This window comes from Trachinotus anak, unplaced genomic scaffold (assembly GCF_046630095.1).
Source record: "Trachinotus anak isolate AG129_WGS33_773 ecotype Australia unplaced genomic scaffold, CSIRO_AGI_Tana_v1 ptg000024l, whole genome shotgun sequence".
NCBI lineage: Eukaryota > Metazoa > Chordata > Actinopteri > Carangiformes > Carangidae > Trachinotus > Trachinotus anak.
In genome coordinates this window covers 9,687,312-9,711,486 of record NW_027273875.1, presented here as the reverse complement: position 1 = coordinate 9,711,486, position 24,175 = coordinate 9,687,312, and the positions used below count along the sequence as shown (strand labels likewise).

The 24,175-nt window shown below is 41.2% G+C and overlaps 1 protein-coding gene across 4 annotated transcripts in view; it reads right to left on the bottom strand.

The window, feature by feature from the left end:
* Window positions 1-5,562: 5,562 nt before the first annotated feature.
* LOC139607707 (roundabout homolog 1-like) overlaps window positions 5,563-24,175 on the bottom strand; it is a 76,924-nt gene continuing 58,311 nt past the window's right edge. For 3 of the 4 annotated variants that reach the window (XM_071460827.1, XM_071460828.1, XM_071460829.1), the window contains 25 exons: window positions 23,262-23,400; window positions 23,032-23,159; window positions 19,683-19,807; window positions 19,422-19,593; window positions 16,910-17,115; window positions 16,724-16,805; window positions 16,451-16,619; window positions 16,177-16,343; window positions 15,914-16,035; window positions 14,319-14,553; window positions 13,932-14,053; window positions 13,598-13,769; window positions 13,161-13,358; window positions 12,378-12,404; window positions 11,712-11,751; window positions 11,361-11,515; window positions 10,826-11,191; window positions 10,618-10,737; window positions 10,398-10,533; window positions 9,510-9,662; window positions 8,965-9,410; window positions 8,157-8,297; window positions 7,840-8,061; window positions 7,593-7,747; window positions 5,563-7,448 (listed from right to left, as the gene is read on the bottom strand). In XM_071460827.1, coding sequence (XP_071316928.1) covers window positions 7,434-7,448; window positions 7,593-7,747; window positions 7,840-8,061; window positions 8,157-8,297; window positions 8,965-9,410; window positions 9,510-9,662; window positions 10,398-10,533; window positions 10,618-10,737; window positions 10,826-11,191; window positions 11,361-11,515; window positions 11,712-11,751; window positions 12,378-12,404; window positions 13,161-13,358; window positions 13,598-13,769; window positions 13,932-14,053; window positions 14,319-14,553; window positions 15,914-16,035; window positions 16,177-16,343; window positions 16,451-16,619; window positions 16,724-16,805; window positions 16,910-17,115; window positions 19,422-19,593; window positions 19,683-19,807; window positions 23,032-23,159; window positions 23,262-23,400 — 4,013 coding nt within the window. In that variant the 3' untranslated portion in view covers window positions 5,563-7,433. Of the gene's footprint in view, window positions 7,449-7,592; window positions 7,748-7,839; window positions 8,062-8,156; window positions 8,298-8,964; window positions 9,411-9,509; window positions 9,663-10,397; window positions 10,534-10,617; window positions 10,738-10,825; window positions 11,192-11,360; window positions 11,516-11,711; window positions 11,752-12,377; window positions 12,405-13,160; window positions 13,359-13,597; window positions 13,770-13,931; window positions 14,054-14,318; window positions 14,554-15,913; window positions 16,036-16,176; window positions 16,344-16,450; window positions 16,620-16,723; window positions 16,806-16,909; window positions 17,116-19,421; window positions 19,594-19,682; window positions 19,808-20,002; window positions 20,112-23,031; window positions 23,160-23,261; window positions 23,401-24,175 lie in introns of those variants that run through there. The other variant, XM_071460830.1, reaches the window with a different exon arrangement.

Below are 24,175 nucleotides of genomic sequence, written 5' to 3'. Positions count from 1 at the left end.
ACCCGAAGCTTTTACTTCTGTGTAAGTGGAGCGAAAAAGATAGTTTCACCTTTCACCTTTGAGGATGCCAGGTTGAGTGTTTTATTATAATCCACAATCATGACAAAAGATGGAATAATTGTGTTGAATTATGACCAGCAAATAACACAAGTACCAAAATCACATAGTTTATCCAAAGAAATTGTGAATATTCACTTAAAACTCTTTCGTGTTTTGTCATTGTACAGTATCCAGATGATGATATTTAAATTTGAGTAATTTGAAAAAAATCTGTCATTGTGCCCTCGAAGAGGGGCTCTCTGATTATGGATGCAAATGAATAAATAAATAAATACTTTGTGGGTAAATCACCCTTAACAAAATCATCTTCATACAGCCAGTGTCAGTTGACATATTAATTCAAGATATAGCAAAATATTCATATTAATAATAGAGAATTAGAGAATTTTTACTATATGAGGCAATAGACCAAACTGCATTCATTATACTGTATTTTATTCAGCCTTTTAACATACAAAGTAGATTTTATATTCAGTATACAGTGGGATAAATTAACTGCCGTAATATCTTACTCTGCAAATATTCATTATTGCTGCTTTAATGGAGGAATGAGGAGAGAGAGCCATTCATTCTCTTTTTTTAGATCTCAATACTGCATTAACTACTGCGTTGCATGGAAATGTTCCCAACATGTGGTGGACAACCTTTTCAGTATGATTATGTGTAACCTCGCCTTGAAAGGCTGATTTGTGACTCATGACATTTGACTAATGGCTAATTGCAACATTCAAATGGTGTGGTGGTTTACATGCACTCCACCTGAGACTGCAGGTCCAGCTCTGTGGCTCAGCTACCCTGAGGGTACGCTAAAGGCCAGTGGTCTCCTGGCCTTTAACTCCCTGTGTGACCAATTTATTTTCATCTTTTTCGCCCTAATGGTTCATCTGCTTCTTTTATGTTGCCACTTGATGTTGTGCCACTGACATGAAGCAGCGAGGCCTCTCCCGGAGGTAGAGAGCATTTAGGTAAAAACAGAGAGGACATTTATATGCTGATGTTTATCTTTATCTATACCTGCATTGACGTACTACTAAATCCAGAGACAGTCTCCAGGTTTCAACTGAGACAAGTGCTGCTGCTAAATCCCAAAACCAAAACCAACAGTTACGTGTCTTAAAACATGAGGTTATGTTTACAGGTGGTGAAAACTCCTCCTGCTTAGGACAAGGACAAACCACTCACTGAGGATGATGGTGGTGGATTTTAACTGACACAATATCACATCCAGTACATTATTCTTAGTCTTTAACCTCAAAATCTTAAAACATTTTTGTTCTGCCTCTCATTTCTTCATTTCAATCCTAATAACTCACTGCCACAATGTGTTTTCTCTAAAAGTTGCCTCATTTCTCCTGATGCCAATAAAAGCCCTGGAATCATCCTCTTTCCCCTTTTGACATCTGCCATTGTAAGTTCATCTCCTGGCATCACAGGACATATCCTCCCATGGTTTGCAGTCAACTTTTACAGTGACAGACAGTGATATATCTCCATAATCATATCTGAATTCGCCATTGCTGCAGTGAGCTCCACCTCATCATCACATTCATTATCTCTGACACCTCCTAATTCCTCACCAACTGCCTGCATTAAGAGGATGTAATCTTCCTCAAACACAACTGCAATAAATTTGAAATCATAAATTTGCACCCCAATTACTTGCCCCCTGCCCCCCTCCCTTTTCTCCACTCATAACTTCTCCCTCTACACGAGTGTCACCCCTTCCCCTTGTCCTAAACTTGGTGCCCTCCTTGCCTCTAAAGACGTCAATGACACAGGAAAACATTTCCTCTCGGAGCTGAGAAACGCTGCCTATCTCCTTAAACCACCTGTTTAATTCACTGCTGCGAAGCTAATCAATGTCTTCATCACCTCCAGACTTCTCTCCTGCAACACTGCCTTCTGCACATCCTCAATAAACCTCATTATGTTGAAAATCCTGTTGCCTGAATGATTGCATGCACTTGTTCTAAAGACCATAGCGTGCCAGTTCTTCTTCCACAGGAAGCGCAGTGTAATATTTTGGATTATGTTAAGATTCAACATTTGGTGTGTGATAATGGGGGGAAATTGAAGACCTAGAATGTGCACGGTGCAGTTCAGCTAGTAGGTCAGAGGAGGCATTTTCATTTGCAGCAGAGCACTCAGCTATACTGTCTCTATAGATGTCTCCCCTTATAAAGAATTATTCTGGGTTGACAGCCATCAGTTTCGCCTTTTCTGTCAGTCTCTGCAATTCCGCCACATTTGCCCTAGCTGTCATGGCCGGCTCTTTGTCAACAGATTGCAGAGAATCTGCTGGATAAACACATCAAAATTGAAAATGAAACTTGGCAGCTCACACACATGCATGCACAAGTACACAAACACACACACAAACACACACACACACACACACACACACAATATATGTGTCTGATAAAACCATGAACTAAGACATGAACTCAATCTTGCACCAACCAGTATGCACACACAGTATCTTAGAAACCAAGGCAAACACTTGTGAATAACCTACTGTAGACAGTTGTCCTTGAAAAAGGAAAAAGAAAAGAAATAGATGGGGGTGAAGGCAGTCATTCATGGTGCTGGGACGTGGAGAAAATAACACACAACTGAATGTTCTTCAGAATTCTATTTGGTTGCAATCAAGTTTTTGGAATAATTCATGAAGAGGCTGATCGCATGAATGACTCTGTAAACATTAAATATAGCATGTTCAAATTTCCATTTTATCAATGCCCATGCACGTTCCAGTTTTTCTGTTTTTTGTAATGAAAAGAATGAAAAGGTTGCATTTTTTGTTAGAACTACAGTATTGATTTTTTTTTTCTTTTTAAGGAATCATGGGTTAGTGATGTTGATTAGAGTGGACATTAACTTCCACAGCTTGGGTTAAAATTATTCACCTACCATTTAGTCGCACCAGTCACATCAGTCAAGCTTGAAGTGATAATTGGACAAAAAAAAAAAAAAAAAAAAAACGTAGATCACAGTGTCATAGCTGTTGACAGCTGAGTAACTGTAAAGAAGGTCAACCTTTTTGCACAAGTGGGACACACACACAAGATGGTCTAAAAGGTTTTTATTGAAAGTAGCCTTTGTGCCTCTTACCTGCTGTACCTTAAATGGGCAAACCTCATAAATGTAACAGTTATGTATGAAAGAAGATACCATCATCAATCACATTTGAGAATGACATTCTTTTTTTCTCCACACAGAAAACGTCACACACACTGCTTGTTGCCATGTTGCTTGTCTAAGTGTTAAGTGCCTCCTTTGCTTATCACGTATTGTGTGTAATCGCCGTCAAAACACACTCATAAATGATCTTTTAGTGACTTTTCAAGATCTACAAAATGACACTTCTCAAAACAAAGTGCTGTAAGGTTTTGCTCTAGCTGAACAACAGCTGTCTTCATATGTTCTTAAATTATTTATATATCCTAAGTATGTTTTGCACAAGAGCAATTAGAGCTATTTTTATGCACTTTACCTAGTTTCATAAAGCAATTTAGTGAGTACTGATGATGGACTGAAGAAAAAAAAACAAGGTATATAGTATTGTGACAGAGCAGAACTTTAATCACGTGGGTCATTGTGGATTATTGAGTCTACAGGCAGGCTTGTAAAATGAACTGATCTGGCGTTGGTGATCCTGGGTTGAAAAGTGATATATCATCATAGTTCTCTATAATGTTCTTTTCCATGCTCGGTTCAATCTGATCGTGTGAAAGTACTGCGTACAAGGACAAAACTGGCACTTCACAGAGAAGTACCATCCTACTTGCAAGGTGAAGAGGCTACCCTTCTACCTTTGATCCTCTCACTCTTACTCAGGATGTGTTCTGAAAGCCAAATGTAACAGAGATGGAAAACAACCAGGCAGGCAGTTGAATTGTTTTCTAGGTTGAGTGGAGCTTTAAAAGATTTTAAAGGAGCCACAGCCATAATTATGAATATGGCTGTGGCTCCTGGTCCTGTAGTGGCCAACGGACCTTCAGGAAGAGGCCATAAATCTGGAGCTTCTATTACCAGATACATTTTCATACAGATTTAACAGCTAAACCTACAATAATTGACTTTTTTTATCCACTTAGAGGCATAAAGCTGTAGAGACAAGCTGTTTATAATCCTTTTTTTTTTTTTTGCCAATAGTTGCCTATTTACACAATCAGCAGTTACGAAGCAACATTAGCATTCATTTGGAGTCATGTTGCTTGAAGTTGTTTCTGGACACTTGATGATGGTAATATATTAATCTTAATATTCACTCTCCTTTTAACCCTACTTTTGGTTTCCACCAGCTCCTGGTGGAAATATGTGGCTCTTAAACTGCTGAAGCCTCTACTTTGCACACCAGCTAGATGCTAACAGGTTTTTTTTTTCACTTCGTGTTAAGCAAGGAGCATACAGTGAATTTTTGTAGCTTTTTCACCAAAGAAAGCCTGTTACACAAAACAGTGATGAGAGTGGTGAACATGAACAACTAAAACAATGCGCCTAAAATTTCAGGCCCAACAACCAAAACAGGGAGCTGAAAGATGCTAAAAGGGTTCACAGAGCTGAGCGGAACTGCAGATTTACATGGTAAATCTTTTCCTTACCACAAGTGAGCCTTTCACATACAAGTAGTCATATTAAAACGGAATATTAATTGTTGCTGCTTTATGTGATTTGAATAATGTTTACAGAGATTCAGATCAAACACCAAATCAGTGTCAATAATATCTCAAAGATGCATTTGAGTATGTACCCGTACAACCAAAAGGCCCATCAAAATTCAGCAAATTTTTTTATCATGAAAACATTTTCTAGGATAATTTCTGAAAGATTCAGAAGAACAGAGCAGAATATTTTTTTCCATGAATACCTTTCTCTGAATTCTGACATAACAATCTTGTTAATTCAGAAAAAAACTGCTGAACAATGTCAAAAAACAAAACAAAGTCTAATTTAAAGGTCTCAGATTAAGGATGAAGTAAATATTCTCCCAACCAGTTTATTGGGGAATCTGAGTCATTCCTGCAGCCTGAATAAGACCTCCATGTTGCAGCGGTGCAATAAGTGAGCTGGTGAAAGAAATCAAGGACCACAAAGGTCACAGGAGCTACTCACCTCACTTATCACTGCTGAGTGGAGTTGATTCAGGGTCTACCTTGTTAATAAATCACAATGAGTTCAGTATAATTAGAGAGTGGTTTGTGGATGATGCACCACTTAGTGTGTGAGTCCTGGGATAGTCACACGCTTACACAGACATCGGGAGACATCTGTGAAAGACTTCCTCGCTTTCAGCAGCACACAGGTGCTCTGTTGATGAAGGATCATAAGTGAGGTTAATTAAACAGCATGTCTCATCACATCCTCACAGCTTCCCTGTCTTCTGTCTTCCTCATCCACCTTCACAGTCACAGAATTGGATGGGTTTACCTATGGGACAATCTGAAAAACCTGGTGACAGTTGGAAATCAGGAGGTGACCTAAAAAACAAGAATGAACAAATACCTTTGTGGGTGTTTTAATTATAAATAATGAAGTGGAAATGACGACTTTTTCCTGCATGGTTCTTAAGAATAGCTGCCATTTTGGACAACTCCAATTTTTCATTTTATTTGCCTTTAAATATATCACGTTTCTAAACCACCGAAGGTTACTTAAAAGAACCTTGGTCTATTCAGCTATGTTCCTTGAAAACTGAATATTATACACAGAAGGTTCAAGAAAAAAAAAAAAAAAGGTTTATGACATTATTTCCTTGCTGTATGTGCAACAATCGCTTTAAGTTTTCAAGGTCTCAAACTTAAAAGGAGCTTTCCATGACCGTCAGTTTTGTGACCGTAAAATATCATACTCATCGTACCTTTTCTTTGTGTCCAAGTTCCAATTTTGAAAGTTCAAACATGGTAGACATGAGGAAAGGGCTCAAGAGTCATGCAGTTTTCGAGGTTAGTCAAGGCTAGTGGAGATTTTTGCTGTATCTGATTCTTCTTGGAGCAAAAAAACAATGTTTGATATGAAACTAGAAAGAGGATAGGCTGTATAGATTGGCTTACAGAAGTGAGATAAAAGATTATTTGTTGTAGTTGATTAAGGAACAGCAATATTTATTCAAACAGAGAAGTTAAAGTGACATATTTGTTCCATATATAACTTACAGAGTAGGGCTGGACAATATGACCAAGATCTATATCACGATGTACAGGTAACTTTTCAAAGATAAATAAACAATAGCTATTTTCATTTACATAGTGACTGATAATATTCACTTTCATGCCCTAGCATGTGTCCAGTTTAAGGCTGTAGACCTCTGATCTGGACTGTAGGCAGACTTGCTGGCTGAGCCTCTGGTTAGATGGTTGTTGTAGGTGTTCTCAGTTTAATTACATGGGATTCAGGCAATTTTATTCTTGAAAATTGCTATATGAGTGAATTTAGGCTGGTAATGAATTTTAATAAATACGGCACATTGTCCAGCCTTACTCCAGAAGTTACAGCCGGAGTCAAGGGAACACAGATCTAGATGAAATGGCCTCAGTGGAGAGAAACAATAAATGGAACCAGTCCATGACCAGAATGTTCATCGTCCCAGAGGGGGAACAAAGCAGTTAAGGTGTTAAGTAAAAACCTCCTACAGGTGAATCTGCATGCAATTCTCTCAGTACACACAACAGATAGTTCAAATCTGAATGAAAGCAGCTCAAATGAACACAGCTGAATGCACAACCACAATCAACAACTCATTTCCTCAGCCTGAACTGATGAAAGGACTACAAAGACTGATTTCCTCCAGACTGGAGTTCATATAATAATGACTTAGAATAAAATTAAGTGATTGTGCTTTTATAACCAAAGTAGAACAAATAATACAAAGACAAGATGTACATCACTTAAAAAACATTAACACTGTTCTATAAAATTTGAATTTGAAGCACTTCTGTGGCAGTAAACAATTTCAACAGTTTACAAGATGGCTGGTAATGACTGAATATCAATTACAGTAAAAATAACAAGACAACTGACAAGCAAAGATCATATGGACCGCATCAAGCAGTCGTCATGGACAATATTTTGGTAGACACTCACAACCGCCATCGAATGTGCATTCATGTTACTTTACTGAGCAGCCAGTGGTCCAGGCTCCTGGAAGCTGGTCACCCAAAAAGCATACAATAAACAGTGCATCAAATTGAAGTCCACAGACTTAAACGTGAGAGCACTTTTTTTTTTCTTTTTTCCAACACCTAATGAGAAATGTGAAGTAGAAAACGATAGCATGTATTGTGCAGTATTTTTAGTCTTTTTCTGTATATGAAAGGTCAGAGTCCTTCTTTTGAAGCAACTGCAGGATACTCCTTTTGTGCTCGCATTGCTTCTTAGCTTTTCAGGAACTGTGAAAACAGAACAATGACACGATTCACTCCTGGCATTTCATATAAGTGAATTGTTGGTTTACTTGTGATATAGATAGATAATAGAAGTATGTATTCAGGGAAAATGCATTTACAAACTCAGTGTGTGGAGTTTTGATTTACCCCTTCCACCTGTCCCGTAGATGCCACCTGTCCTCCCTGTTTGGTCCTTGAGTCTCCACATGACTTAAAGCTGGATGAATTAGGATCATCAGGCTCCCTCTGAGCTTGACCTGATGGGAAAGAGGGACGACTGTACAGAAGGACGTCCCCAAATTCTGTGGGAGAGACAAGAAAGAAAACAATTTAACTGGCTGGACACTTTATTATGTACTTAAAATGTTCCTGTTTAAGTAAATCCAGACAGTACCTGAGTGCTGTCGGCTTTTGCTACTTCCTTTTCCTCCTAGTGGAGTCTTGTGCTTGTCCTGGCTCTCTCTCTGGTCAAATGTGCCCTCCCTCACCCTGTGAGTCTCAGTGCTGCCTCGTCGACCCCGGGCCTCCCCTGAGCCCATCCGAGGCAGCGTGGCCCCCCTCACTTTATAGTCACCATGGGACATTTGGCTGGAGAAATTCAGAGGCATGCAAGTGTCTGGGGACACAGTAGAGCACAGAGATCCAAACATAAGCGTCATTACAACATAGAGAGAAGTACATTTCTAATCTCATTCTTGGTTTAATCCTTACCATCATTGAAGACATCTTTGGGTTGGTAGCCCTGATGACCAGACTGGTTCTGTTTATGCCTCCTGGGCCTTTTGTGTGTTATTGCAGGACTCATGTTGCTGTCTGTGGACATGGGGCTGCTGGGACGCTGGTGCCGCCGTCCTAAAATTGTCACACAGGTATAGCACAAATATAAATGTGACATAACATTGAACTTGCAGCTGATAGTGTTTTTCCTGTGTTTTGGTTTGTTCAGTTGAGAGATTTCTGTCCACTGTTTGACCTGAGCTTTTCTCACCGGTTCCTTCACTGGGCTCAGGTGAAAGGTGGTGAAAAAGATGCTGCCACATACTGCTCAGCACCGATTTCACAACATATGAGAGTCGAGGTTGATCAAACCACACCCACACACACCTCCACTTCCAGACGGTCTAACTAAACTGTAGTCATGAATATTTTGAAGTTATCAAGGGCTTTAATTTAGTGACTGTTTAAAAAAATTAAAAAATGAATAAACATGATAACTGATTGAACAGTTGACAGTATATAGAAAAGCAACCTGTGATAGATTCCTCACTCTTTCAAGTCATTACATAAAGGTTTTATACTGAATGGTTACTGTGTATTGGTAATTTGTTTAACATTATTTGTATTGCATCACGTTTTTCCTTTATCAAAAAAAGCACACATCCAGAATTCTTAGTGAAAAAGAGAATTTCTTCAAACTAGTTAATCTGTGCATGAGGAAATGAGCAACATCTGCACAGTGAAATCAAAAAAGTAGACAAATATGATTAGGTTTTAATGTCTTCCATGAAATCCTCCTCACCTGACTCCTCTGGGTATCTGCACATGCGCAGGCCTACCATATCCCGCGAAGAGGCCACTGCCTGGTTGAAATCACCATCTGTAAAGAAGGATCCTTCTGAGGTGCTGACAACACTGGACCTGCCTGATGAGATGTTGTCCTCAGATGCTGAGCCCCAGCTGTTAACCATGGACCCCGTGACTGATTTGTCCAGATCCCCGGTGCTGGAGGCTGGGGTCTGGTCCAGCCCGTGGAAGAGCAGCTTGTGCGGAGAGGGGTGGTGCAGCTGGTGTTTGTGCTTCTGCCGGTTGTGGTGTTGGCTGTACTGACTGTCAGGGAGCTCTGCGTCTGTTTCCTCTTCTGCCTCCTCCTCATCCTCTTCCTGTTCATCAGTGTCCATGCAGAGGGGTATGGAGCTGTAGGTGTGCGTTGGGGAGAGAGGACGAGGGTGGCCGGTGATGTGTTGGCTGGAAAGCGCAGTAAAAAGTTGGTGCAGTCTTGTTGTTAAACATTTTTTGTAGCATCAGTTGTTTGAATGCAGTGATGGTAATGTTTAATCTGATTACCTCAGGTGTTCGGCTCCATTGTGCAGGCCACTGCTCACGTCTCCCTGTGGTGATGCAGTAGGTGGGTGACTATAGGACACTTCAGCGGGGGATGAGGCTGCCCCTCTAACTGGTGGAGTAGGACAGCTTTCTAGTCTCTCCTCTGGGTCAAAACTTATAAGAAAAGGGCAACTGGTGTGAGGTAATGGCTAAAGGAATGAGGGCTGCTAGCAGCCCTGACACATAAGTCACAGCCCATTAGACATAAATGCAAATGCATAGGTCCTACATCGAAAAACACAAACTTCCATTATGAAAAAATGTACAAAGGTGAAGAATAAGCTTCCTGCATCATCTGGTTTTCTATTGCTGAAACACTGAATGCATGCTTGTTTCTGTTCTGTTAGCTGTAAGTTGTTTCAATGATATAAAACCTGCTGTCTGACAATTATGGATATCTACATTGTATAATTAGTTTTGGTGAAAGTGTTGAGTGTGACAATAAGGCCATATTTTGACAGAAGGTTTCCAGGTGTTCACAGCATAGCTCCAATTAAGCATGTGTGAGCCTGATAACGTTATCATATTAATGTTTTTTTTGTTTTTTTTTTTACAGTCGTTTGAACCTGGTGGGCTGCAGCCTGCTAATGAGCAACATAAGGTGCAGAAGCTGTAGTCTTACATGACACATTCAGCAGGATTTCTAATTTTACCTTATGCACTGGTTTGTCAGTCTAGAAGAAATAAAGTCATATGGCACAGACTGGTGCATATTTCAGGGCATTTTGTATGCGCTTGCTTTGATTTCGAGACCCCACTTCAGCACTAATGACTTCAGGTGCTAGAAGTGAATATGTATATTTGTGTGTGCTGAAAACAGGCATCTGCGTGTGTCTGTCTTCCCCCTACCTCCTCTCCACGGGAAGGCTATACTCATCACAATCCCAGGCATTAGCATGAGGAGGAGACGGGGCTTCTCCCCAGCTTACTGCATTATGTTTTGGCATCTTCGGGGCCCGCGTGCCTTTCTTTTGATTTTGGCTCCCTGAGAAATGATACCAGGGTAAACACAGACTTACAGTTTGCCTCATCAAAATTCACCATTGGACAGAGCAGCTGCTGGCCTTACCTGAGGTGCTGTTGCTGCCTCTGTCTGAGCTGTGGTGTGAGCCTCCTGTGCCGTGATCACGGGTCTGGTTGTAGGCAATAGTTTTGGGATGGATCATTCCTTCAGTTCCTTGCAAATGATCTGAAGACAAAGTAGAAAGCAAATTTGAAACATCTTTCTATTTCACATAAAAATGGTATAAAGCAAATCAAATTTAACCTTACTTTACCTTTATTTAGCATGTTTTGCTCTATTATGTTGTACTGCATCTGTGCCGCCATCTCCTTAGGTATTGGAGGAGGGTTGGGGGGCTGTTTCCAGGGGGGCATGTCCAGAGGCTCTGCTATAGCACCGCCGGAGGCTGCCTTATTCTTGATGCTGGCCTGAATGAGCTGCGTGGTGGCGTATGGGATGGGCTCATATGTGGCTGCCGAATCTCCTCCTGGACTTGCATAGCACAAGTTGGAGTTGTTGAATGTTTTAATCTCATTGAGCTTGTTGGAGAGATTCACATCGCTGTAAATGGCCGTCTCAGAAACAAGCTGCCCCCCCTGTTTGTTTTCTGGATGGTTTCCATAGTTGGCTATGCAGTCGGCTGAGGAAGATGTGAGACAAAGCAGCACATGGACACATGAAACCTTCAGCATTGCTGAAAGCTGTTTGATCTTTATCTCTCTCACTCACACACACACACACACACACACACACATTATATGTGTCTGATAAAACCATGAACTAAGACATGAACTCAATCTTGCACCAACCTGGTCGGCTGTATGTTGTCATGTTGCTGTCACTGGTGCCGTTGCCATTATTGCAGCAGTTGATGCTACAGTCCTTGTGATTGGCACATGCATTAGGCCAATTGTCTGGCAGCCACAGCTGGTTTAGAGGTTCACCCATGCTGAGCAGGCCAGGTCTGCAACAAGGAGGACCACAGTTCTGTCAATCAAAACCTGCAGTCCTCATAAATCACTCATGTGCGAGCAGTGGGGGTGGATGCATACAGTTCATCATTTAGAGCAGGGAGACACCTCCCCCTAGTGTTTCACAAATGTCAGTGCATTTCTCCTGTTTGTCTTCATATAACTCAAAGGGATAAAAATATCACTCACCTGCCAGCACTGCATACAGATTCCCCTCTTTGATATGCAACTGCAAAGAGAAACAGAAACACATTAAACCTTGATGAGCTGTCAGAAAGAGGAAGTGCCAAAGCTAGAGAAAACCATGAAAGGGAGGTAGACAGTCTGAGCACAAATCTGAAGGCAAAAGTCTACGCTTACTTCAACACATACTTCTAACCATAGGTCTGGTTTAATCTTTATGAAGACAACACGAATAGCTGCCTGTGCCTTTATCCATCTCGGTATGACTCCACCGCTGATTTAGAAATACTGATTGAGACTCTCTCTAAAATTTCTCCCGTAGAATGCATTCCACATTTTCCTCATTTAATCAAGGGAAACAAACCTAGTGAGCAGGTGGGGCTTGTCACACTGTCAGCAGGTAGATGTTTATGAAAAGGCACACTGTTGCTTTATTATAATCAGCCAATTCCACAGTTCCTACTTTAGAGAAATAACTATTTAATCACTTTCTATTGAACAGATTTTTAAAATTCATTTAATCTCACTCCATTTTGTTTTTGTTTGCTGTATTCAATGTATTATATGTTGAGATGATTGAAAAACTCATTTAAATGTTCTTTAAGAATTACACAATCTTGCATCAGTTTTGCTTCCATATCTTCCCATGTTCATCAACCATACTGTACATACCTGTAGGTGTAAAGGTGAATGATGGGACTGTAGGGACAGATCAGACAGAGAGAGAGCAGCTCAGTATACTTCAGTATTATTGTAACTTTGTGCTTCAGACTATGAAGTTTTCTTGTGCCTATGCATGTAACCGCTGCTGTGTGATGGACATCTCTTCATATAACAATGTGTGCAAACATTTAAATAACCACATGCCATCTGCCTCTTCATACAGCATCTCACTGCTGCCTCAGTCTTTGACATGTGCGTCCAGGTGAAGGTTAATGGGGGTGACAGGCAACCAGAAGGAGAGGAGAAAATACCAGTGATATTGCAGCAGACATAGTAATGGCAGGTTGACAGACCTGCGCCTCTGAAAACTGTGCCGTGTTGAGGAAATGACACTCTACAAATGAGCAACTAAAGGTCAGCCTTTGAATGTCTGCATAATCGCAAATGCAAATTTGTTTCTGAAGTCTTTGTGTCAAAGGGAGATTAGACCAGAGTATTTTTCATCATTTGATGTTCTCTGCTTATTAGCCTCTGAAAATATTCTTTAATATCACTGAGGTGACGACTGCTGTTTAGTGCGGTGGCAACATGTCATGGCATGATCCCTTCGACAACCACTTTCAAATACACATACAAAAGTAGCATGATCAACTGTTTTTCAGTGACACACTTGTCCTAGAGTGTAGGTTGTTAATCAGCATTTTGAACAAATATATACAGTATATTTATCCAACAAACACACATCCATCCATCCACTTTTCTAAAATATACACATATCAGAGGAACACACACCTTTACGGATGCCAGTGTATGTGCTGCTGAGGCCACTTCTCTTCTTCCGGTGACGGTAGAGCCACACGCTGAAAATCATGAGGACCAGCCAGCAGGTGGCACCAATGCCAGCGATAAACGCTGGCTGCCTCACCACATCTGAGATCTGAGACAACGTGTCTCTTTCCTCACTGATGTCCATCATCTGGCCTGCAGAGTCTGATCAGTGAAAGAAGAAAGAGAGAAATCTGACATTTATATGTGCATGAAAACAACGTCAATGAAGAAGCACAACTTACAGCGGGGAAGCACCACCACATGATGCTTTATTCAAATTTTTACAAACACCGTTCAACGAAAAGGATGCGATAAAAAGTTTTCACCTCAAGATACTGTCACTGTTTTTAAGCCCAGTTTCTCACAGCTTACTAACTGAATGCTTTTGGGGGAACTCATACCTAATTGAAAGAAAGTGACATCACTCTTGACCCCAGGTCCAGCACCATTGCTAGCTGCAACCTCTACACTGTAGCGAATTCCTGGTGCCAGACTGGAAATGAGCACAGAGAAGGTGGAGCCATCGACAGACTGGTTCACATGATAGCGACTCTCATTACCCAGGCACCAGATCTGTCAAGAGAAGGTGAGGAGGAGACAGGATGACAGTGATTGCCTGAGGGACACATCCAACAACACAAGAGGCATCAACAGTCTCACAAAGGTGCAATTTACATTTTAACTGGAGTACACATGACATTAGGGCAGGAGAGGGCGGGAGCCTGGCTTTCTTACCTTGTACTCCTGAATGACTCCAACCTTTTCCGGGTCTGGAGGCGGTTTCCAAGCAATGAGGATAGCAGTCCCATTGGCATCACTCTTTGTCACTGTGACACCCTGTGGTGCTCTGCTAGGGGCTGAGGCAATGAAGCAAACATTTAACCATACAGTCATAAAAAACAATGTTATCTGCTGCTGTATGCATCCCAGACATGCTCCGCTTCTCTGACAGCAGCTTATAAAATAAAATAATAATGATAGAACAAACCCAGCTGTATTGTCATCTCTCTCTCTCTCTCTCTCTCTCTCTCTATATATATATATATATATATATATATATATACCAATATTAGTTCAGGTCCTGTCAGCTATTTATAGAAACACTGAACTTCACTCACTCACCTTCTTCCAATGTCCTAACCACCTTCACCTCACTGTCAGCTCCCTGGAACTCATCAAAGAAGGGGCGCACTTTGAACTCGTAGATGGATCCTCTCTTCAGCTGACCGATCACCACCCCGTCCTCCCGTGGGCTGCGTACCTCCAGGACACTCCACTGCCCCTCAGGCTGGCCATGCTCAGCGGACGCCCTGTAAAGCACCTTGTAACCCTGGATGTATGGGGACTGCTGCTCGACCTGACGGAGATGCAGAGATAAAACATGCTGCATAAATGTTATAACACGCGACTGTGAGACCCATTTTTATTAAGAGCGACTGCACATCTGGGTCTGAATTGAACAGATGTGTTGATGTGTTGTACTGCAGTTTTTATTGCTGAAATGCAAGTAAAATATGAGATTCACAATGATATTTGCATGTGAGTTAAAGTAACATACATCTAGGAGGTTGGAGCCTCATCTCATGAACATTCTTCAGGAAAGATCTGTTAAAACTCAGTTAATTTCCTCTGCCTTTAGGGCCATGCAGATTAACGTTTCTCCATATCTGTAAATTCTCACAGTAAACCGCAATATGAGGTCATTAATAGTTTCCTCTCAGGAAACTCTGGTTAAAATCAAGCCAGGAGAGGATGAAGCACTTTCCATTTAAACCACACAATTATTACAAAAGATGCCTTAAAAGATTTCTGTGGGGGCATCCACACACACAAAAACGCTACATTTACGGGGACCATCATTGACATCATGCATTCCCTAGCCTATTACCCTACACTTAACCATCTTAAGTAGATGCCTAAACTCAACCCTTACCTCAACCTTCACCTAAACCAAATTCTAACCCTAACCCTAAAACCATGTCTTACCCTCAAACAACCCTCTTTTAAACTTGTGGGATCCAGCATTTTGGTTGCCGCAAAGCACCACACAGCTATTCTTGCAAGAACATTGCATTGCGGACAGCCTAACCCAATCCTAACTTTAACCTTACCCATTAACAATATACACCTTACCACTAACCTTAACCTGGACCTCAGAAAAGACGTTTTGCCACCTGGTCCTGACAAGGTCGGTGTTTAAATCAGCAAAGGTCCCAAAGAGGTAACAAAAACATGTACACACACACACGCGTGTACATACTGCAAATACATGTTTGTGCCTTCAGAACTTAGTACATTGGAAATTCATCATCATTTATTATTCACTGCTAATAAATGCTTAGATAGAAACCTGGGTGTGATTTCAGTGTAAAATACATCATTTAAAAACATTTTCAAACAGTTTTTTTGACTAGATGCTCCTTAACTATTTAGTGCTGCATGTTTCACTGAATCTCTGTTGAAAGTATATTTGCTCAGTCATCACTGAGAGCTGGTAGATGAAATGAAAACATGGCAGAGAGAATAAAATAATAAAAACTCTGTCTGCAAAAACATAGTGTTGACCCCTTGGATTTTCAATCATTTGTTAATGTGTTTAGTAAAAATTGCACATTTGACCTTTTCCCATATTTACCCTAACTCTGACAGCTTTGAATATATGTACCAAAGAAATGTTTACTGTGTGAAGGACAGTCCACATGGTGTGGTCCCCTTACCATCCACTGCAGTCTGACAGCAGAAGATGACAGGACAGCTGGTGTGTGCAGGTGGATCACTACATCTCCCAGCTCCCTCTGGATGTGACGGTGATCCACTCCCTGCATAGTGGAAGTGCTGTCTATTGGTACAAAAGGAAGGAAAGAGGTGAAATAGCAACAATGAACTGAAATGAACTTCTAAAGTAATTAAGTGTCATCTGTTCAACATGAAGTAAAGTTAAAAAAAAAAAACAACACAAGAATGAGAAGCCCAAACTGACCCTGCGTTCTGACAGAGTCAGAGATTGGACTGGGGTCACTGAGGCCATAAGCATTCACTGCTCTGACCATAAAGAGGTAGACAGCTCCAGGCTTCAGGTTCCTCAGGACATAGGTCTGTGTCTTCACATACTCTGCTAGAGTCACCCATCTGCTGCCTAGTGTGTAACTGCAGGAAGAGGTGAGCGGAGCGTATGGTAACAGGTGGTTCATTAATCTTCCTAGATAATTGAGTTACATGCATTTAAAACACGCTGGATACTTCATATGTCTAACCTGAATGCCTCGATTAGGTAAGACGTAGGTGTTGCACCGGCACCAGGGTTGGTTTTCCACGAGAGGGTGACAGAGGTGCGACTGATGTCAGTCACCTCAGGCTTAAATGGAGCACTGGGAATCAGATTAGGATCTGTGGGCTGACTGGATTGGACAACAACTCCAAACTCTGCCACGGGGACACCAACAAATTCATTAAAAAGTTAACTATAAGTTTTGGGCAAGCACTGTTTTAACAAATTTTCAAACTATGTCTCAGCATGAAGAACCTACCTTCCACTTGCAAGTATGCTGTCCAGGAAGCCTCTCCATTTGAGCTAGAAGCTACACAATTGTAGAAGCCTGTGTCTCCCAGCTGAGGAGAGAAGGTACAGGAGTAGATATTTGTGGGTTGGCTTAGCTCTAGTGGAGTCACTGGAACTGCTAACCACTAACTGCTGTAATAACTCCATCCCCTACCTTAGTGTAGCGAATCTCCAGCGACCCTGTGTCTGTTAGGGACACACGGGAGTCCACTGGAGACACTGGCACACCATCCTTCTTCCAGTGGACTGTAGGAGGTGGAGAGCCTGCAGTCTGGCACCCCAGGACTACTGTGCTGTCCACAGGAACGGTCTGGTTGATTGGGCCCTGCCTAATCACAGGAGGAGGGTGGTCTGACCCAGCTATTAAAAAACACAAAGGAAGTGGAAGTGGAAGAATAATAATGTTAACACTTGCCCTGCAGCCCTACTGCATATACACACATATACATGCATGCTGTACCTAAAACACTGAACAACAGTGGCGATATACTGTAGTCTAGTGCTGTCTGCTTCAAACTTTTAGTGGCAGACATGCATTGCAATGGCAAATACATTTTGGAGAAAGTCCAAACCCATATTAGTCTTTTTTATCAAATGTCAAAACGTATCCCTGAAAACACACATTATGCTTCACTGAACATACGATTTTAATTTCCGTCCCTACAATATCCACTCCAGCTAAACCATGTTTAAGGTTTTTCTGGTTGTGTTTAGGGAACTAAAAGCACCTGTTTGAAGTTGGAGAAACATTGTGGTCATCATAAGTACTGTATGGGTAAATAACGGTTGAGTCCGTGCAACAAAGAGGTGGGTAAAGTTTAGGAAAGATCTCAGTGTTGTGCACATGTGCCTAATATATAGGAAACGGGGTTTCTTTATTCATGTCCATCATGCAATGCTATTATTTCCTGTTGGTAAGTCACTTTCTTGTCCTGGGGTTAATACTGTATTAATAGTCAAAACAGCGGCAGCATCTGGTAGCCGAGTGATTAAAAACGCATACCATCTAACTGCCCCACCCTCCCCTGTTTGATTCCACTCAGTGACCTTTGCTGCATGTCATCCTCTTCCTGTCTGCATCTGTACCATCACTGAATAAAGGCCAAATTCCAAAAAGCAGTAAGCATACTGTCAACAGTGCATTATAGAATTGGAAATTGGGAATTGATGTTCACAAAAGATCAAAGCTGAAGAGAGAGACAGAAATAAGAGTAAGAAAGATGAAAGTAGAGAAAATGAAAATGAAATGCTGCCAAAAAAATGAAAGACAGATAAGATGTGAAAGATACTGAGAGGAAAATTGGTAAAGAGAGAGAACAATGGGTTTAGCTGGCTGTGCAGGCAGTGAAGGAAAAAGAAATCAACTTTTCCCCTCCAGCGGAGAGCAACTAATCGTTCATTCGGCAGTAGGTGCTGCTGGAGCCAACTCCAATCACAACGACAAAGCCCAACTAATAACAATCCCACTTAGATAACACAGCTCTCCCTCCCTCCCTCTCTTTCTCCCTTACATTTTGAAACCCTGTGGGGGCAGGGGTACTGCGTAAATAAATAAATAAATAAATACCCCCCCCCCCCCCAAAAAAAAAAGGGTGATGGAAATACACCTTGAAAATCGCCAGCAGTAATGCGGACCAGTTATTTCCATACAAATGCACCACTCCAAATGGGGATAAGAGGAGTGTGGTGGGATGGAGAGAATTTGGGGGAGGGCAGAACAGAGAGACACAGGTACAGACGAGAGCGCAGTGCTATAGACCAATGAACAAATTGCATAAAACACGACCCTGTCTTTTCCGACTTCCATTACCTCCAACAAATTTTTCACTGAGTGGATACCTCTCATTTCCCTACTAGGTGGCTGCAGAGCATGTTGCCAATAAGAGCGGCAGATTATCCATTATCACCAAAAGGGCTGCACTGAACAACTCAATGTGTAGATTCAGCAAATGTCTGTTTAACCCTGAAGCAATTATCTTCATTAATTTAATATATGTACATAGTGCAAAGTTACCCAGACACATGTATTCATGATCACACAGGTCATTTAATTGGGAGCCTGTAGACTTTCCTGGTGGAGTTGTAATTATTGGCGTGGGCCTCCGAGCACATTTAAATAGCTTTTTTCAAACAATTAACACAGTTATTTCATCACCTAGAATTGGGATGACAGTCCATCAGACCATGAAAAAGTACCTATAAACTATATCATATGTCAATGCTACACTCTTAATTCACACATTTCTACAGTAGAATAGATCACAGATGGTGTTGTATTAATGGAAACTAGAGTTAAAATGGAAAGTAATTATTGTCTTTCCCCTTGTCCCCTTTATTCAGATTATATACTACACATATGAAGAAATGAGACACACAGTCACCATGGGAACAGAGGGTTTTGATCCCAACATGTGAACAACATCCTCTGAAATCCCTCTCCTGACAGTTAGTAACCAAGGCCAACTACCACACCTAAGGGAGGCAGCTCTCACCAGTCTGCAACCTGGGCCAATTTGTACCCTAATATACCTGCTCAGCCAAGAAAAACTGCAGCACAAAAGGAGTCTGTTTAGCCAAAAGGCTCCTTTTGGTGCTAGAAATGTGCTGAATAAAAGTACCCCACCCCCCACCCCATCTGCCCTCCATCACCCCTTCTCTTTACTTACAGTCTGTGACCTCAAGCAGTGCTTTGGTAATAACACTGCCAGCGATGTTGAGAGCCTGGCAGCTGTAGAACCCGCCGTCAGAGTGCTGAACATCAGTAATGGTCAAACTACCCATCTGGGAGACAGACAGGCGGCTATAGGGCTGCGGTGGCTGGTAAGAGAATAGGAGACTCTGGAGGGAGAGGGGGCAGAGATCACAGAGTTAGAAGCTCATTCATGAGCAGTGATTTAGTGTGATGACAGACTGAGGGTCAGTCTCACCTCACTGCCCTCCCTCTGCCAGAAGATAGCTGGCTGTGGGTTGCCAGTGGCCTCACACTGGAAGGTGACTGTCCTGCCCGCTGTCGCCACCTGGTTCCTGGGGCGTATGGCAAATGCTGGGGGCACTGCAGAGGAAGAGAGGCTCTAATTACTGCACATTTTCATTATTCCCAGTTTTAGAACATGTCAGTGTGCATAGGAAGCTCAAGGAGTAAAGCAGGCTAAGTGTGTATGTAGCAAAAGCCGTCACTGTTTACCTTTCTTAATGAAAAAAAAGCACATTTTTATTCATTTACCCACACATAACATGAATTACATACTGTATTGGTGGATGGAATTACAGTGCAGAAAGGACAATGACAGGGGCTCATGAATTCCTGTTGCTGTCTGATGGTGGATGAGGGATGGATGACAACTTACCAGTGTCGACTACAAGGGAAAAACACAAAAAAGAGCAGTGTAATGAGTAATCAAACTGCAATGATGCACTCAACAGTATTGACACATGAACAATGGAAATGGTATGAAAGAACAGTAAACAGTCAGTAATAAAGGTACATAATCAATAATAGTGTTTTTTTTAAACTTTTGGTTAATTATATTTTATTTAAATTTTATATTATTAATATCCTTATAGTTGTATAATATTGGTGCTTAAGAGAATATTCATTCTATCTCAGTATTATTCTTCTACACACAAATATGGAGAGGGATAAAAGGAGAGAGAAGATCCAAATGAAGAGTATTTCAATAAAATGTCAAATTAAAAACAAATTGCATAATTGTGAAGTCATACAAGCACACCCTGGAGACAGTCATTGGCACCCCTCACTAGTATTTGGATGTGGAGCCTTGTCAAAAATGCCAAAGGCCTCTAAACGTTTCCTGTAGCCATCTGAAAGCTTCTTGCACCTGTCTGCTGGTGGGTTCTGCCACTCTTCCATTGCTACGTGTTGAAGCTCTTTTAAGTTTGTAGTCTTTTTTACACTGTCAGATTTCAGCTCTTTCCAGAGGGTTTCAGTGGGATTTAGGTCAGAACTCACTGCCAATGAACGCCATTGTGCCATTTTAAAACAGTCCATCTTTCCCTTTTCAGACATTTTTTTGTGCTGCTGGATGTAAGCTTTGGTTCGTTGTGCTGCTGAAAGACCCAAAACCACGTTTCCTGACTATGGGTAACACGTTTCACTCAAAAATGCCTTGGTAATTTTCTAATTTCAGCATTCCTTTGATACAGTCAATGCCTCCAGTACTGGAGGCAGCAAAGCAGATCTGCAGCATGATCAAACCTCCAGCATGTTTCACTGCAGGTGGGCTTGTGAGGTGTTTTTTTCCACAGTCTGCACCAACCTTCACAATTTTTTTTATTTTTATGACTGTGATCCTTGATAACATAACAAACTGTTGAATGCAACTGGGATTTCAAGATCTTTGGTGATCAGCCCCTTTTTATGCAGTAGAACAAGCACTCATTGGTGAATTCAGGTCATGTACCAATAACTGTGTCCAGCATATTCTTTTACGTCTGCATTTTTTATTTCATTATGTGAAAGCACCTTTTTTGTTGTTATTCAATAACTTTGGACATTTTATAATATTTTGTTTATTTAAAATTTATTCATTTTTATTTCTTTCCGAAGAGATTCTAAATTCTGATCTTTACTCTGCCAGTAAGTTTGACTAGGACTGTATGTATTTTATATACATGTGTGTCAAAGATGTCAAAGGACAAGGTGCACTATTAAGCCCCAATTAGACTCAGCAGGCTTGTTGATTGTGAGGTGTGAAAAGAATATGTAATCACTGGTTTGAGCTACATAGCCAGCCAGCCTTGAGGCGTAGTTAGACAAAGATACAATCCCCTAATGAGGACATAAATCTGTGAGGGCTGGGGAAAGAGCATTGTGTCTGGACAGAGGGGAGAAGGGGGAGCCGTGGGTTCTTTTTAGGGTTCTGCTCTGCTAAATGTGATACACAAAGACATATTTTGAGATGGGAACAACTGTGCATCTTGACATCTGTAAACTAGATTTATAGTGAAATGAATGGCTAGCTAAGCAGATGGTTTTGGAACTACTGTGAGAGGATGACTGCGGTTATTGCTCTACATTTTTGTGTTCAAAGAATGTTTTTAGAAAAGTAAAGCACATGATTTTGCATAGCGCAGAAAAGCTGGGTTTAAGCTCCATGTCTGGAAGCACATGTGTCAAGTTTAGGCAATTTAATTCATCTAAAAGTTTCTCCCAAGTGAATGTCTGAAATATTACAGTTCATTTTAATGAGTGCAGTGCTGAAGAGTCATTTCATTTCATGCTTGGAACCTGTGCAAACCTTAAAATGAGTAACCTCCTTGGCCTGCTGCAGTTGTTTCAAATGGCAACTGTTTAATATCAACCAAATGTTGTAAGTCAGTAAAAATGATTCTGTGGTTAAGACTACAGCTCTGAGCTAGCCAGAGGTTAAGTAAGAGAGTTTTTTTTTGATTTAATTATGAAACATATTCACTTAGATAGCTCTCTGTTTCCTCCCATAATACAACTACTACACATCTACCAGTTATCCCTGCCCTTCTCCATTCACTGCCCAAATTAGCTCTGGTCCCCCATGACGCCTGTTTTCTCAGGTTTTTTGAGGGAGAGGAAGACGATGTAATTGGAACCATGTCATTTCCCAGCATGTAACCAACCCTGCCTTATCTTTAATTAAGTCCTACTGTCCTCACAGGCTGTGTCACCCACTGTGCCACTGCCGTGGGTGAGCGTGTGTATGTTTATGTGTATGTGTATAGATATGGGCCTGTGTGTGCAACTATGAGAGGTGCCTCACTGCTCATTTCCTGTGACTGACTTAAAAACTAAAGGGTGTCATTGTGGTAGGACAACTTGGGCCAAATGAATCCATTTTCTGTGGTCACATAAACATTTACTTTGCATGCTCTTCTTAGTTTATACTTGACATTACTATGAACTGCTGCAATGTCCTACACTGCTTATTATTTAGAGCTGGTGACTGCTGCAGACACTATTTGACCTCCAGCCTGGAAGTGAAATACAAATACCCCAGAGATAATTCCTGCGAGTACTGAGTTGAAAGAAACAACAGCCTAAGGCGCAATAGTGAAAACTAGGTCTGGATAAAAAGCAAGGTAAAAGTCGCTGCCTGCTAATTTGTGACAGTACTAGACAGGATTAGTTCTCCTGCTAGGCTAGAAGCAGCTGTTTTGCAAATACCTCATCCATGAAAAGACAATCAGAGGCCCTGGAAAAAGCATGTGAACTGTCTACTGCATAGGAAACAGGGTGGTACCAGGGCTGGAGGACATTACATATGAGGGTCGGGTTGTACTGACCGTGTACAGTGAGCGTGGCGGATGCTTCAGACTTCCCAACCATGTTCTCCACCACACATGTATAGGAGCCTTCATCTGAGGAGGTCACTTGGCGAACAATCAAGGTATGGTCCTCTAGGATTTCAAATCTGGAGGCAGTATGGACACACACAATCAAGAGATGAAAGGAGAAGTTGAAACGCCAGGTTTGCATGGTAAATGACTGAATGTAGAGGCCCTTTGTGCTTTACCTTCCCTTAGGCAGGTCAGAATCGTCTTTTCTCCAGCGGATAGTGGGAACAGGGTCTCCTTGAACCACACAGTGGAACTCCACACTCTCGTCTGCCAACACCACCACACTGCTGGGCCGCTTCACAAAGGTCGGACGCTCTGGGAGGCAGCACAGTAGCAAGTATAAATATCAATATAATCACCTGGTGTTTACCATCTATGTTCTTACAATTTTTAATCTATCCTTGTTATTATTACATCATTTACTTACCTATTCTTAAGAAAACATATTCAAATATTAAAGTTGCTGTAAAATTTTTAACCTCTGTGTAATTGTCAGAGCTTATGTAAACTACAGCTATAGCTGTTAGAGCCTATGTGAGCTTATGATGGATTGTCTAGTGATTAAGAGTTCCATTTACTTTTTACAATAACATGCTCTTGAAGCAAGGAAGCTATACAGAAATATTTGAAAATGTTAATGTAGCGCCAATACAATACAAGTAACGCCAAGCTACAGTATTTTGTAAAGTGACATTTGACTTTGACAGAACATCACTTTTTTTTTGAACATTTGATCATCAGAAACTACCAATACTGTCTGTGCCATGCTTGAAGAAAAAAAGAAAAGAAAAAAAAAATGTGGTAATATATACAGAATCAGCCAAATGTAATACTGCATTCTAGTGATAATCCTCTGACAGTCTCCAAAGTCATTCATTATGCACAACCTGTAGAACAATGCATTTTGACCTGTTTCTGCATTCAGCAGGATTATTCTCATAGCCTTGAACAGCTCCATGAGGCACTATAGTGTATACTCCCAACCTTAACCAAGGTCATCGAACTGTGTGATACTGATAAGAGCTCTATTCTGATGGGAAATGTTAGCAACATAAAAGGGGAGGGAGGAGAATAGAGGCTGGAAGCAGGC